General features: G+C 45.1%; 1 protein-coding gene across 1 annotated transcript in view; it reads right to left on the bottom strand.

Annotated features, from left to right (window-relative positions):
- The window catches only part of LOC139263961 (A disintegrin and metalloproteinase with thrombospondin motifs 3-like), a 930,658-nt gene that overhangs the window by 96,503 nt on the left and 818,340 nt on the right, over positions 1-15,815 (bottom strand). Inside the window, exons 7-8 of the mRNA XM_070880060.1 lie at positions 13,683-13,839; positions 6,261-6,366 (exon numbers count right to left, since the gene is read on the bottom strand). Coding sequence (XP_070736161.1) covers positions 6,261-6,366; positions 13,683-13,839 — 263 coding nt within the window. The remainder of the gene's footprint in view (positions 1-6,260; positions 6,367-13,682; positions 13,840-15,815) is intronic.

Raw genomic sequence — 15,815 nt, 5'->3', positions numbered from 1 at the left:
TCACCCATAATATCGCTCGCTCAAAAAAACGGCACAAAAAGTGGAACTAACCGGAACGAACGCCAGCGGTGTGGCTGGCATTTGTTAAATCCCACTCTTACGTGAGAAGCTGATATCAGAAAGATTTGACTGAAAGAGCGCTGATGTGAGTGACAATGCTGACACACTGCTGTGTGTGTGCAGCTCAGACATCAATGGTGCCCATCAGCTTGGTGCAAGTTAAAGTTTACGTTGATTGATGTTAAGTTGTATTTAACCCTTTCATTGTAAGGAATCACCAGTGTGTAACGGTCCAGCTATCTGAGACAATGTGCAACAAGGTTATGTTCAGTAACAAAAGTTTAATACCAACACTGGTCTGAAATCATAAGTATCACAGCCAATAACACCCAACCCCCACCCACATCCCACTTTTTCCACCACTGACATCAATCACATGTTCAACATGTCCAGCAACATAGAATACAAAGGCAAAGCAGGAGCATGGTCCCCAGCCCCCATACATTGCAACAAATTGCATACACCCAGATGGAGATATAACACAGTCATCACCTGCACACATGCACCTCACTTTCCTTTACTCCTCCTTCTCCCCACCTCCATCCCTTCCCTTCCTTGCTCCATGGCACCTGGCTGAGGAGCTCCTCAGGCAGTGCCTCACTGGGGGGATGAAGGCAGATGTGTTGGTTGGATGGGTATGGGAGCAGGGGGTACTGAGGGGACAACATTCTCTGATGCAGAAGCAGGATCTTGGTCCTTGCTCTCATCTGTCATTTGCAATGGTGGTGCAGGATCTAGAGGTGGAGTAACATGTTCTGGGACCACTGGGAGGGCTGTGGCAGCAGTGTTCCTGGCTATCACATCCAGGGCCTCCGCCATGCGCCGAATCTACTCGGACATGGTGGCCAGGTGTTGGGATATGCCCCCCAAAGCTTCATTGAGCTGGTCACCAATGTCTACAGTCCTCCTGGACAACTGTACCATCTCTCCGCTGTCATGTCGCGCTCGTGGAACAGACCTGCCACGTCCACAAGGCCTCTGCGGGGTCGGTGCCGTCCTGGGGACAAATGGAGTGCCCTGTGGCGAGGTGCTTGGGTCCTGCACCTCCAGAGTGGAGGCAGGAATGACCGGAGGACCAATAGATGGCCTTGTGGTGGAATGGATTCTGGAGCGTGGTGATGCAGGTTCTTCGAAGTCCGCGCTCTCATCCGCCGAGAACAGACCCAGCGGATTGACGGGCGACGATTGGAGCTCCTCAGCACCAGATGTAGTAGGATCGTCCGCCGACTCCTGCCCCGCACCCCCACCTTCTGGTCTCTGTGGCCTTGCCTGGGACTGCGCTGCTGGCTGAGCTGCAAGACACAAATGAAGTTGTTAGAGGAGACGGGGGTGCTAGGGTGACAAGGTAAGTCCAGCGCTACACACAGCATATGCACGACAAAAGCACCACTGTTCTCAAAATCATCACAGACATCACATTTCATCACCAACACATTGTGCATTACAATGATTTTCATTAGGCCAGCATTATTTCTATGAAACTTTTAGAAATCATCTATCATATATGATTGTTCGAATATGAGTTGGTGTGGCATCTATTGACTTTACATCACGCAATGGTATTAGCTTTACTCACGTGGCATCACTTCAGGGTCGGCAGATGCGTCCGTGGCTGTCCGGGGGTGCTTTCCCATGAGTGTTAGCATGTATGTAATCATGATTATTCTGATTATTATCATTCTTTACCTAAAGACGTACACTGTGATCGTAGGCTTTGAGTAAAACATTCCCGGTAAAAGTGCAAGACCTCACAATAGCTGATAGTCACTCATGACTGTTACAAATCAAATTATATAAATACATAAGTACATGTAAATTAATGTAATACTTACTCTTGCAGATCCCACAAGGTTGTTCCATCGTTTGCGGCATTGGTTGCCCTCACACACCTTGTTGGTCGCGAACGAGACCACCTCTGCTATTTCGGTCCATATCCTCTGGTAGGCCTTTGCGGTGTCAAATCACCCCTGCAGAAGGGAGGCATTTGCCTCGTCCGAGAACCTCCTGGCTCGTTTGTGGCCTCCAAAGTGCTCCTCTCCCACCTCACTGCACTCTCCAGCATCAGTCTCCACAGCGTGCTGTGATGCCTCCTCCTCTCCCTCCATTACAGGGCAACTTTGGTCAAATATTTGGCTGGTAACAGCTACTTTTTGTTTGCCTACTTGCTGTGAAGCTCTAAAGTCTCCCTCCTGCCTCCCAAAGCAGCCACACCACCCCCAGCCACGCCTTCAGTCCCTCTGAGCTCCCTCTCTCTCTCTGTCTCCTCTTCCGTGCATGTCATGGTGACCCTTGACCTCCAGAATTGTGGGAATCGAGTGTTGCCATGCCGTTGCTAAGGACGACCACACTTTACGGTCGAAGATCAAAAAAATGTAATGCTCCCGTCCATTTCAGATCGCTCATGGTAACGTCCATTTTCAAAAATGTAAACTAGATGTTTTAAAAATGGGCAAGAAGCCGGCGATCTGAAAACCCTTTTTTACCACCCACGCCGGAAATGATGCCCATTTTTGGGTAATAACCTCAAAAGTAAAGATTCTAGCCCTATATCATTAATATAAATTCTGAACACCAGTGGTAGCAGCAGTAATCCTTGTGAGACCCCACTTTTCACCTTCTGCCACTCTGAATAGCTCACCCTTTACCCTTACTCTCTGCTCTCTGTCTTTTTGCCAGCTGGACCTAATTATGTGGCATCTTATCAAAGGTTATTGGGAAATCTAGATAAATTACATTTACTACATTACCCTTGTCTACTCTTTGTTACATCTCCAAAGAATTCAATGAGGTTGGTCAAGCAAGATTTTCCCTTTGAAATCCATGTTGACCATTAATTATATTTTTAAACGTTGCTAGACGTTTTTCTCTTTCCTCCTGTAGTAGGAATTCCATTATTTTTCCGACCACCGATGTTAAGCTGACTGGTCTATAGTTCTGTGGACATAGAAACATAGAAAATAGGTGCAGGAGTAGGCCATTCGGTCCTTCAAGCCTGCACCACCATTCAATAAGATCATGGCTGATCATTCACCTCAGTACCCCTTTCCTGCTTTCTCTCCATACCCCTTGATCCCTTTAGCCATAAGGGCCATATGTAACTCCCTCTTGAATATATCCAATGAACTGGCATCAACAACTCTCTGCGGTAGAGAATTCCACAGGTTAACAACTCTCTGAGTGAAGAAGTTTCTCCTCATCTCAGTCCTAAATGGCTTACCCCTTATCCTAAGACTGTGTCCCTTGGTTCTGGACTTCCCCAACATCGGGAACATTCTTCCTGTCCAGTCCTGTCAAAATTTTATATGTTTCTATGAGATCCCTTCTCATTCTTCTAAACTCCAGTCAATACAGACCCAGTTGATCCAGTCTTCCCTCATATGTCAGTCCTGTCATCCCGGGAATCAGACTGGTGAACCTTCGCTGCACTCCCTCAATAGCAAGAATGTCCTTCTTCAGAGTAGGAGACCAAAACTGAACACAATATTCCAGGTGAGGCCTCACCAAGGCCCTGTACAACTGTAGTAAGACCACCCTGCTCCTATACTCAACTCCCCTAGCTATGAAGGCCAACATACCATTTGCCTTCTTCATTGCCTGCTGTACATGCATGCCAACTTTCAATGACTGATGTACCATGACACCCAGGTCTCATTCCACCTCCCCTTTTCCTAATCTGCCGCCAATCAGATAATATTCTGTCCTTGTGTTTTTGCTGCCAAAGTGGATAACCTCACATTTATCCACATTATACTGCATCTACCATGCATTTTCCCACTCCCCTAACCTGTCCAAGTCACCCTGCAGCCTCTTAGCGTCCTCCTCACAGCTCACACCGCCATCCAGCTTAGTGTCATCTGCAAACTTGGAAATATTACACTCAATTCCTTCATCTAAGTCATTAATGTATAATGTAAATAGCTGGGGTCCCAGCACTGAGCCCTGCGGCACCCCACTAGTCACTGCCTGCCATTCTGAAAAGGACCCGTTTATCCCGACTCTCTGCTTCCTGTCTGCCAATCAGTTCTCTATCCACATCAGTACATTACCCACAATTCTATGTGCTTTAATTTTGCACACCGATCTCTTGTGTGGGACCTTGTCAAAAGTCTTTTGCAAGTCTAAATACACCACAACCACTGGCTCTCCCTTGTCCACTCTACTAGTTACAGCCACAAAAAATTCTAGAAGCTTTGTCAAGCATGACTTCCCTTTCATAAATCCATGCTGGCTTGGACCGATCCTGTCACTGCTTTCCAAATGCGCTGCTATTTCATCTTTAATAATTGATTCCAACATTTTCCCCATTACAGATGTCAGGCTAACCAGTCTATAATTACTCATTTTCTCTCTCTCTCAGGACCTCCCTGCTTTTGTACTCCATCCCTCTTGCAATGAAGGCCAACATTCCATTCGCCTTCCTGATTACCTGCTGCACCTGCAAATTAACTTTTTGGGATTCATGCACAAGGAGGCACCGGAGGGACTGGAGTGCATCATCACGCCCGGCAACCAAATTTTAATTTGATTTTACGTTTTAAAGTTTAATTTGTTTTAATTGCCGGTGCTTTTAGTGTCCCCTTCCCTTTTATAGGGGGCACTGGGGAAATTGTGATTTTAGTGCCCAAAAAAAAAACCAAAAAAAAGAAGAAAAACACAAAAAAAAAAGGAAAAAAAGGGCCTTGTATATGTCTGGTGTGTCACCCAGGTCGGGTGGCACGGTTTAATGTTTTATGTTTTTCCAGATAAACTCAAAAGAGTTTCATGCACAAGGAGGCACCGGAGGGACTGGAGTGCATCATCACGCCCGGCAACCAAATTTTAATTTGATTTTACGTTTTAAAGTTTAATTTGTTTTAATTGCCGGTGCTTTTAGTGTCCCCCTCCCCTTTTATAGGGGGCACTGGAAAAAGGAAAATTTGATTTTAGTGCCCAAAAAAAAAACACAAAAAAAGGAAAAAAAGAGGGCCTTGTAAATATCTGGTGTGTCATCCAGGGCGGGTGGCACCGATTAATGTTTTTGTCTTGCAGGTAAACTCCAAAAAGAGTTTCATGCACAAGGACCCCCAGGTCCCTCCGCACCGCAGCATGTTGTAATTTCTCCCCATTCAAATAATATTCCCTTTTACTGTTTTTTTTTCCCAAGGTGGATGACCTCACACTTTCCGACATTGTATTCCATCTGCCAAACCTTGGAACAATGTAATCATAGAATCATACAGCACAGAAGGAGGCCAATTTCGCCCATCGTGCCAGTGCCAGCTCTTTGAAAGAACTATCCAATTAGTCCCACTTCCCTTCTGTTTCCCCATAGCCCTGCAATCTATTGGGTGCTTCGGGATGTCCTGAGGACATGATAAAGTGCTTCATAAATGCAAGTTTTGAACTTCTTTCTTTCTTTCTTAAGATGGTGACAGAGTTCTATCTTCTGGAGGTGCAATGGATTTGGTACTCAATAAAACAGAGATTTACACAGGGTCTGTGGAGGGAACTGCCTTTCTAATTATATACATTGCTATCAGTGTAGGCGATGGCAGGGAGTTCATTGTCCCAGATGAAACAGAGGCAGCATACAAAACAAGTAGCAGTGAATTATGTAGCCCATTCAGCTCAGGACCGATACCCTCAGTGAATCCTTCAATTGTTGAAATGATTACATTTATGAGGTTTCAAGGTGACAGATGATCCCTGAAATGCTGGTTCATTTGGGTGGAACATTTATGTGACCTATGCTGGTGTCCAGCTCCTACCATCTGTTCTCAATCACAGTAACTACTTTCTTCCTGTAAGAAATTCTTGGTCTTTGCACAGCATTTCATCTTGTACTGCTGCAGCTGCGATTTTTCCTGTGCTCTCAAGCAGCACTTGTAACACACACAACTGGCTCTTTAAAAATGACCGATCTCCAACTCGTAGCTGTACTGCGCATGCGTGTCCATTGCAACGACGTCGGAAATGTAACCTTTTTCCCCCCACGTATGCACAGAAGGTGTGGCATCGTTTTTCAGCGCAGACAGCAGGCTCCACCCCTCAAGGTGACTGGACACACTACACAATACCAAATTCGAATTATAGATCGGGGAAACTTTGGCAAATTATTTCCAGTGCATTTCTGGCCTAGAAAAATGAGCGTAACTCTGGCAATACGCCAGAAAACAGGCTTGGGCAAAGTTGAGCCCTAAATGTGGTGGTTTTGAACTTACACGTGTCCGGTCTCGTGAGCAACTACAAACGCTGAAGAGAAGCCGTCCTCATGGTTTAGGGTACAACTGCGAACAGGGTGGCACATTCCAGTCACTGGAGCATATCCTGCAGAAGATCATCGAGAGAAAGAAAATCACTCGATGAGTACAAAGTAATAACAAAAACACAGTGGCAGGATAGTTCATGTGAATGGAAAATGAGTTCACTTACATCGAAAATGCTAGCTAGATTTTCTCTACCTGTACAGTGCTAGTGTATCCAGGGTTGTCTCTAACTGTACAGTGCCAGTGTATCTAGGGTTTGTCGATAACTATACAGTGCCAGTGTATCCAGGGTTTGTCTGTAACTGTACAGTGCCAGTGTATCCAGGGTTTGTCTCTAACTGTACAGTGCCAGTGTATTGAGGGTTAGAAACATAGAAACATAGAAAATAGGTGCAGGAATAGGCCATTCGGCCATTCAAGCCTGCACCACCATTCAATAAGATCATGGCTGATCATTCACTTCAGTACCCTTTTCCTGCTTTCTCTCCATACTCCGTGATCTCCTTAGCCATAAGGGCCATATCTAACTCCCTCTTGAATGTATCCAATGAACTGGCATCAACAACTCTCTGTGGTAGAGAATTCCACAGGTTAACAACTCTCTGAGTGAAGAAGTTTCTCCTCATCTCAGATCTAAATGGCTTACCCCTTATCCTTAGACTGTGTCCCCTGCTCCTGGACTTCCCCAACATCGGGAACATTCTTCCTGCATCTAACCTGTCCAGTCCCGTCAGAATTTTGTATGTTTCTATGAGATCCCCTCTCATCCCTCTAAACTCCAGTGAATACAGGCCCAGTCGATCCAGTCTCTCCTCATATGTCAGTCCTGCCATCCCAGGAATCAGTCTGGTGAACCTTCGCTGCACTCCCTCAATAGCAAGAATGTCCTTCCTCAGATTAGGAGACCAAAACTGCACAATATTCCAGGTGAGGCCTCACCAAGACCCTGTACACTGCAGTAAGACCTCCCTGCTCCTATACTCAAATCCCCCAGCTATGAAGGCCAACATACCATTTGCCTTCTTCACCGCCTGCTGTACCTGCATGCCAACTTTCAATGACTGATGTACCATGACACCCAGGTCTCGTTGCATCTCCCCTTTTCCTAATCTGCTGCCATTCAGATAATATTCTGCCTTTGTGTTTTTGCCACCAGTGGATAACCTCACATTTATCCACATAATACTGCATCTTCCATGTATTTGCCCACTCACCTAACCTGTCCAAGTCACCCTGCAGCCTTCTAGTGTCCTCCACATAGCTCACACCGCCACTCAGCTTAGTGTCATCTGCAAACTTGGATATATTACACTCAATTCCTTCATCCAAATCATTAATGTATATTGTAAATAGCTGGGGTCCCAGCACTGAGCCATGTGGCATCCCACTATTCATTGCCTGTCATTCTGAAAAGGACCCGTTTATCCCGACTCTCTGCTTCCTGTCTGCCAACCAGTTCTCGATCCACATCAGTACATTACCCCCAATACCATGTACTTTAATTTTTCACACCAATCTCTTGTGTGGGACCTTATCAAAAGCCTTTTGAAAGTCAAAATACATCACATCCACTGGTTCTCCCTTGTCCACTCTACTAGTTATATCCTCAAAAAATTCCAGAAGATTTGTCAAGCATGATTTCCCTTTCATAAATCCATGATGACTTGGACCAATCCTGTCACTGCTTTCCAAATGCGTTGCTATTTCATCTTTAATAATGGATTCCAACATTTTCCCCACTACTGATGTCAGGCTAACCGATCTATAATTACCCGTTTTCTCTCTCCTTCCTTTGTATCTTGCCAGTGTATCTGGGGTTTGTCTCTAACTGTACAGTGCCAGTGTATCGAGGGTTTGTCTCCAACTGTACAGTGCCAGTGTATCTGGGGTTTGTCTCTAACTGTACAGTGCCAGTGTATGGAGGGTTTGTCTCTAACTGTACAGTGCCAATGTATCTCGGGTTTGTCTCTAACTGTACAGTGCCAGTGTATCTGGGGTTTGTCGCTAACTGTACAGTGCCAGTGTATCTAGGGTTTGTCTCTAACTGTACAGTGCCAGTGTACCTAGGGTTTGTCTCTAACTGTACAGTGCCAGTGTATCTAGGGTTTTTCTCTAACTGTACAGTGCCAGTGTATGGAGGGTTTGTCTCTAACTGTGCAGTGCCAGTGTATGGAGGGTTTGTCTCTAACTGTACAGTGCCAGTATATGGAGGGGTTGTCTCTAACTGTGCAGTGCCAGTGTATGGAGGGTTTGTCTCTAACTGTACAGTGCCAGTATATGGAGGGGTTGTCTCTAACTGTGCAGTGCCAGTGTATGGAGGGTTTGTCTCTAACTGTACAGTGCCAGTGTATGGAGGGTTTGTCTCTAACTGTGCAGTGCCAGTGTATGGAGGGTTTGTCTCTAACTGTGCAGTGCCAGTGTATTGAGGGTCTGTCTCTAACTGTACAGTGCCAGTGTATCCAGGGTTTGTCTCTAACTGTGCAGTGCCAGTGTAACCAGGGTTTGTCTCTAACTGTACAGTGCTAGTGTAACCAGGGTTTGTCTCTAACTGTACAGTGCCAGTGTAACCAGGGTTTGTCTCTAACTCTCCCCCAATGCCCACCATCCACCATCCAAACTTTCCACTCTCTTCCTCACTTGCCCTCTCCCCCAGTACTCATTTCCCAGCCCTCTCATCCTATTCATCACACCCATGACCATTACCGTCCCCCTCATAATTACTCCCTCCCCAATTACTCATTACCATCAACTAAATTTTTATTACTCTATGGCGCTCACTTTCATTAGCCCTCATGTTATCCCTAGTATTCTCTACACATGATTTACTGTTTGGCTGTCTATCAATTTTCCCTCTAATTTTTATTTGCACTAGTTGGGTGACAACCTCCTCTGAGCACGACATTTTTGTCCATGGGCAGTTAACAACAACAATAATAACAAAAACAACAACAATGCCCTTCCCAATAACAACAGCAATGACAGCAGAAAAAAAAAGAAAATTCAGAACTTTCATTATTTTTGTTCATTGACGAGTTAATGACTTGATATCTTTTGTTTGACAGTAAATTATTTGTTTTTGGCAGAATCTACAACACATGTTGGCACCTCGATGTAATGTGTTTTCCATTGCCTTGTTCACTTTAAGGCATTGCAAGGAATCTGACTTTTCCTTTAGACAAGTCATTTCATGGAATTAATAATAACGACGTTTCTGAGTTTCGGCTTGGGGTTTATCTGCAGTTTGAATTTCCAGCCAAGTTCTCTGAAATGGTTTTGCTCACTCAAGTCGTAATAATAAATTGATCTGCTTTTCGTTAGTCATTACCCACCTCACATATTGCGCTCCTTCACCGTCACTGGGTCAAATTCCTGGAACTCCCTCCCTAACAGCATGGTGGGAGTACCTTCACCACAATGACTGCAGCGGTTCAAGAAGGCGGCTCACCACCAACTTCTCAAGGGCAATGAGGGATGGGCAATAAATGCTGGTCTTGCCAGTGATGCCCACATCCCGTGAACAGATACAAATAAACACAATAATAACCAACAAGAAGGCATCTGTTTGTTGTGCTAGAGCTGGTTGGAACCCAGCTTGCGTTTGCATGCTTGACGCTTCCTTTTGTCCCTTTTTTAGGGGAGGGGATGGGTTTCTTTGCTTTGTCCCTTTTGCTGTTTTGCCCCCACAGTGAGAACCATACTGATGGCGAAAACTCCCGAATGCCAGGGAACAGGACTGTTCCAGTGTTTGTGGCAAAACCCAATCTTGCTTCGTTCCCTTTTAGCCGGCCTGCGTAGTAATAAAGGGAGATTTATGCAGCGCAGCAACCAAGAGCTGTGCAAAGGCGCTGCAGACAGATAGAGAATAAATGAAACCCAGTGTTGTCGCTGCTATCATTATACAGCATTTGGAAGGCAGCAAGCACAATAGGGAATACAAAAAGCAGATAAAATGGATAGGTTAAAATCCTGATGCACATTGGGCAAATGAGTATTTATTTATCTGATGCAATAAAAAATTATTGCATTTAAAGATTTCCTGCACGAATTGCAGAAGTTAGTCTCAATAATTTAGGCTGTGGCCATCTCCACTTATCCGCAATGAATAGGATTCCCATTCCCAGACCGGCTATCCGCGGGGAAGCCATCAGCTCACCAGCTATTGGCTCATCAGCTGGACACCCAAGACCCGCGCCCCCCTCCCCATAGCTATTGGTAACAAGCTCATGGTCTTCAGAGCAGTAGTGATACCCATCCTTGTTTATGCTTCAGAGACATGGACTATGTACAGCAGGCACCTCAAAGCACTGGAGAAGTACCACCAACGCTGCCTCTGCAAGATCCTGCAAAACCATTGGCAGGATAGGCGCACCAACGCCAATGTTCTTGCTCAGGCCAACATCCTTGCTTTTCATGGTATACATCAATGATCTAGATTTGAATGTAGGGAGTATGATTAAGAAGTTTGCAGATGACACTAAAATTGGCTGTGGGGTTGCGAATGAAGAGGAAAGTTATGGACTGCAGGAGGATATCAATCTACTGGTCAGGTGGGCAGAACAGTGGCAAATGGAATTTAATTCGGAGAAATGTGATTATTAGCACTCCCCAAGTGCATTATAAGAAAGGATATACACACTAAACGGTAGATCACTTAGAAGTGTAGATGAACAAAGGGACCTTGGAGTGCTTGTCCACAGATCTCTGAAAGTAGCAGGCAAGGTGAATAAGGTGGTTAAGAAGGCATACGGAATGCTTGCCTTTATTGGCCGAGGCATAGAATATAAGAGCAGGGAGGTTATGCTTAAATTGTATAATACTCTGGTTAGGCCACAGCTGGAGCATTGCGTGCAGTTCTGGTCGGCGTATTATAGGAAGGACGTGATTGCACTGGAGAGGGTGCAGAGGAGATTAACGAGGATGCTGCCTGGAAAGGAGAATCTTAGCTATGAGGACAGATTGGATAGGCTGGGTTTGTTCTCATTGGAACAGAGGAGGCTGAAAGGAGACCTCATTGAGGTATATAAAATTTTGAGGGGCCTGAATACAGTGGATAGCAATGGCCTATTTCCCTTGATGGAGGGGTCAACTATGAGGAGGCATAGTTTTAAGGTGGTTGGTGGAAGATTTAGAGGGGATTTGAGGGGAAGCTTCATCACGCAGAGGTTTGTGGGGTCTGGAACTCACTACCTGGAAGGGTGGTAGAGGCAGAAACCCTCACCACATTTATAAGGTGCTTGGATGAGCACTTGAAGTGCTATAACCTGCAGGGTTACGGATCTAGAGCTGGTAAGTGGGATTAGACTGGGTCATCATCATCATCATAGGCAGTCCCTTGAAACAAGGACACGATGGGCCAAAATGGCCTCCTTCTGCGCTGTAAATTTCTATGTTTCTATGTTTCTATCCCGAGCATCGAAGCACTGACCACATTTGATCAGCTCCGATGGACGGACCACATTGTCCACATCCCGATACGAGACTCCCAAACTAAGTGCTCTACTCAGAGCTCCGACACGGCAAGTGAGTCCCAGGTGGGCAGAGAAAATGCTGCAAGCACATCCTCAAAGCCTCCTTGAAAAAGTACAACAACCCCACCGACACCTGGGAATCCTTGGCCGAAGATCACTCAAAATGGAGGAGCAGCATCTGGGAAGGCGCCGAACACCTTGAGTCTCTTCGGCGGAAGCCAAGCGCAAATAGCGGAAAGAGCGTATGACAACCCAAGCACGCCATCCACCCGTCCCTCCAACCACTGTCTGCCCCACTTGTGACAGAGATTGTAGGTCCTGCATTGGACTGTCCAATCACCTGAGAACTCATATTAGTGTGGAAGCAAGTCATCATCAACTCTGAGGGACTGCCTAAGAAGAAGAAGCTATTGGTGAGAGTCAACATCAGTCACAGAAGGTTGGGCGGTGATTGGTGGAGCAGACTGTTGGTCAGTGTGGGTGAGGCCCCAACCCCTCTCCCTGATTGGATACTTTTCTTCACCGCTGCTACTTTGCTGTGTTATTAGCGGAGTGAGTGGACGTTTTCTTTTACAGTCAGCGCAGCTTAAAGGGAATATTATTAGCTACCCGTTTGCTATTCAATACTCTACCGCAACTAATCATCTCTTCAAAATCATCAATTATTTCCCTTTTTCTAATGTGTCCTTGGGATGTGGGTGATGGCCTTTGTTGCTCGGGGAGTGTTAAGAGTCAAGCATGCAGTGAGAGACTGGATTTGCATGTGGGCTAGAGTGGGTCGGCCTGCTGTGTTCCCTGCCCTGAAGAACATGAGTATGAGTGTTGGGTCAGTGGTGGCACATGTGGCGCTGAGTTAGAAAGTTGTGAGTTCAAGCTCCACTCCAGAGATTTGAACACATACTCTGGAAATTTCACCTTTGGTGGAGATATAAAACTGGCCATATTGGATTGGCTATCTGTTCTACACCACATATCACCTGTTTTACACACCCGCCGAAGTTGAAAATCCCGATAATCCAGGCTGACTGGGAGCGTAGATCAGATAGTAACTCATGGCTAGGACTGTGGATCAGTAAGATAGACATATGGCTGGGAACATGACACAGATGTGTGGTTAGCAGCAGATGTCAAGTATTAAATACAATTTGATGGAAGTGAATGATGTCAGAAGCATCATCAAAACCAGATGGTGCGCATTGTTGTCTTTTTTTAAATGTGTTTTCATGATATGAGTGATCTTGGCAAAGTTACATTTATTGCACATTGCTAGCTGCCCGAAAAAGGTTCTCTTTGAACTGCTGCAGTCCTTGTGCTACTGACTTGCATAGTGGTGTTAGGTAGTGAATTCCAGGATATGTCTTTGCATTAGTGAACATACCCATTTTGGATTTGGTTTTGGAGTTTGCATATGCCAGAGTTGCTAACAAATCTTCCTTTGTGATGATCAGGTTCTGTTGCTGTGGGATCAAGTCCAATTATTGTGGAGGCCAGGTCGTATCACTGTGACTAACAGGTCACCGGCACCAGATCTAGCCATTGTGGTGACTAGGTGCCGTTGCTATAGTGAGCACGTCCAGACTTCGTAATGACCAAAGTCCTGCAATTGTGGCGACTATTTCCTGTAATTATGGGTCCAAGTCCTGTCATTATGGTGATCAGCTCCGGTCATTGTGGGGATAATGGCCTATCATTATGGTGACCAGATCATGTCATTATGAAACCATGTGCTGCCTAGGTAAACATAGATTTGGTTTTGCTGATGAGGTTGTGGGAAATAAGTGTGGTTTTCTTACAGGAAGTTTTAATCAATTTATCCATGGAAGCATTTTTTTTACTGGACGATAATTCTCTGTAAAGTAAGGAACTCATTGCTGATTTCACTATACCTGTCAGCAGCCTTATACAGTACCTTGCATACCCGCTGGACCAAAATCTTGCCTTGTTAAAAAGATGGCATGGTCGTGGTGCTCCGAATGGTTTGGGTCTGATTTTTGCTGAGAGTAAGCCCAACGGCAGACATTCTCCAAACTTCGAGATGGATTCCCTCTTTCGATCAAGCTGATGGACTGATCAGAGTGTTTGGTTTCATTAAGTTTTCATGTCCGTGTTATAAGTACTTAATACTTCAAAGTTGGATACATCATTCATACAAAATACCTGAGTGGTCTTTTTCCAATTTCACATTCCTGAGAGCGAGCCTCACTGCTGGGAACTACATATTGGAAATTCAGGCATTCTGGAATGTTCTGTCAAGTCATTCTGTACTCCAACAACTTTATTGATGTAACTTTTAAAATGCAGGTTGCATTTAGGAAACAACTACGGGGACTACAATTGGCTGCAAAATATCCTGGGGACATGTTAGTGTGCTGAATAAATGCATCCTCTTTCCTTACAACACAAGATTCATTGTTTCTGATAGGTGTACATAATACTCCTTGGTGTCAATTTGTTTCAGATGTCTGTGAAGTAAGTCTAAACACTTTAAACCCACTAGCGATACGCTGAATATAGAGTGTGAATTTAACCTTGTTAAGACCGTAAAAGAAGTATATCGCGTATAAAGTATAAAGAAGACCATTATAGCACCTTTCATGACCACCAGATGTCTCAAAGTGCTTTACAGCCAATGAAGTACTTTTGGACTGTAGTCACTGTTGTAATGTAGGAAACGTGGCAGCCAACTTTCACACAGCAAACTCCCACAAACAGCAATGTGATAATGATCAGATAGTCTGTTTTTGTTATGTTGATTGAGGGATAAATATTGGCCAGGGATATTTGCCCTACTCTTCTTCTAAGTAAGATAATTGCCCTACTCTTTTACATCCACCTTAGAGAGCAGACGGGGCCTCGGTTTAATGTCTCATCCGAAAGACATCACGTCCGACAGTGCAGCACTCCCTCAATACTGCACTGGAGTGTCAGCCTAGATTTATGTGCTCAAGTTCCTGGAGCAAGACGTGAGGCGAGAGTGCTACCCACTGAGCCACAGCTGACACTTACTGTACTGACCGTACTGCAATCTCAAACATCAAATGTAGCTGTTGTACTGTTACTAAGTGAAACTCATCTGTAGCTGAGATGTTGTGATGCTTAACATTTTTTGGCCCAGAATTTGCTGCATTGCGATATTAGTCCTGACTACTATACGTTCTGTGCTCCCAATCCTAGAGAGGTGGATTTATGCTAAAGTTTACTGAAGAACTGATTAGAATATGCTGCAGCAAGCACAGTGGCGAATCAGAAGCAATGCAGCCAATGGCCTCCTCCTATGCTATAATTGTCTATGGTTCTATGATCAGGGCAAATTTGTGAGGCTATGGTCCCACAATGGAGCCTCACTAGATATAAGTATAGTAATTAAGATGGAGCTTCATTATTACCCGATTCTGTGACCTGCACTTGCCATGAGCAAGGCTCTGTGTTGGGAGCAGAGGGTCATAACATTATCTCCAATATTTCTTACAGATTTCAGGCATTATATTGAGTTTAGCATTCACGCTTCCTACAATAATTAGAGGCTGAATATTACCTGTTCTCCTCACAGAACATCCTGGATCATCCAGACTCCAGAGTACAAGTGCATCACACACCATACTGCAAGACACACACCCAGCCACCACTACTGTTAAAGAACCAGTGCAGAGACAGAGCCATCTGTACCTCCACAGCCTGTTGAGTCACCAGAACAGGAACACTCACCAAGGATCCAGGAGGTACAATCATGACTGGATGAAAGTGTTTTGGAGCGGTTAGTGAGAGGGTTAACAGGCCCAAAAAAGAGATGGGTTGGCACACAGAACAGTGAACCTACCTTCAAACCATATTAGAACATCAGCAACACAGGCACACTGTTATGGCCAACATCGGTGGAAAGGAAGCTGGACAGGATGGGGACATCTATCTCAAAGTTGGGAGAAGGAACAAAATATACACATCTCAAAGATGAATGCCTCCATGAGTTGAGATTCATAATATGGTGGACCGGCGTTTGGCTGAAGTGGAAATCTCACTTGCCAGGTCACTAATCAGAGTGGGG

The sequence above is a fragment of the Pristiophorus japonicus genome, chromosome 1, assembly GCF_044704955.1.
Source record: "Pristiophorus japonicus isolate sPriJap1 chromosome 1, sPriJap1.hap1, whole genome shotgun sequence".
NCBI lineage: Eukaryota > Metazoa > Chordata > Chondrichthyes > Pristiophoridae > Pristiophorus > Pristiophorus japonicus.
Note: the sequence above shows the minus strand (reverse complement) of the source record. Positions and strands in the feature narration are given on the sequence as shown.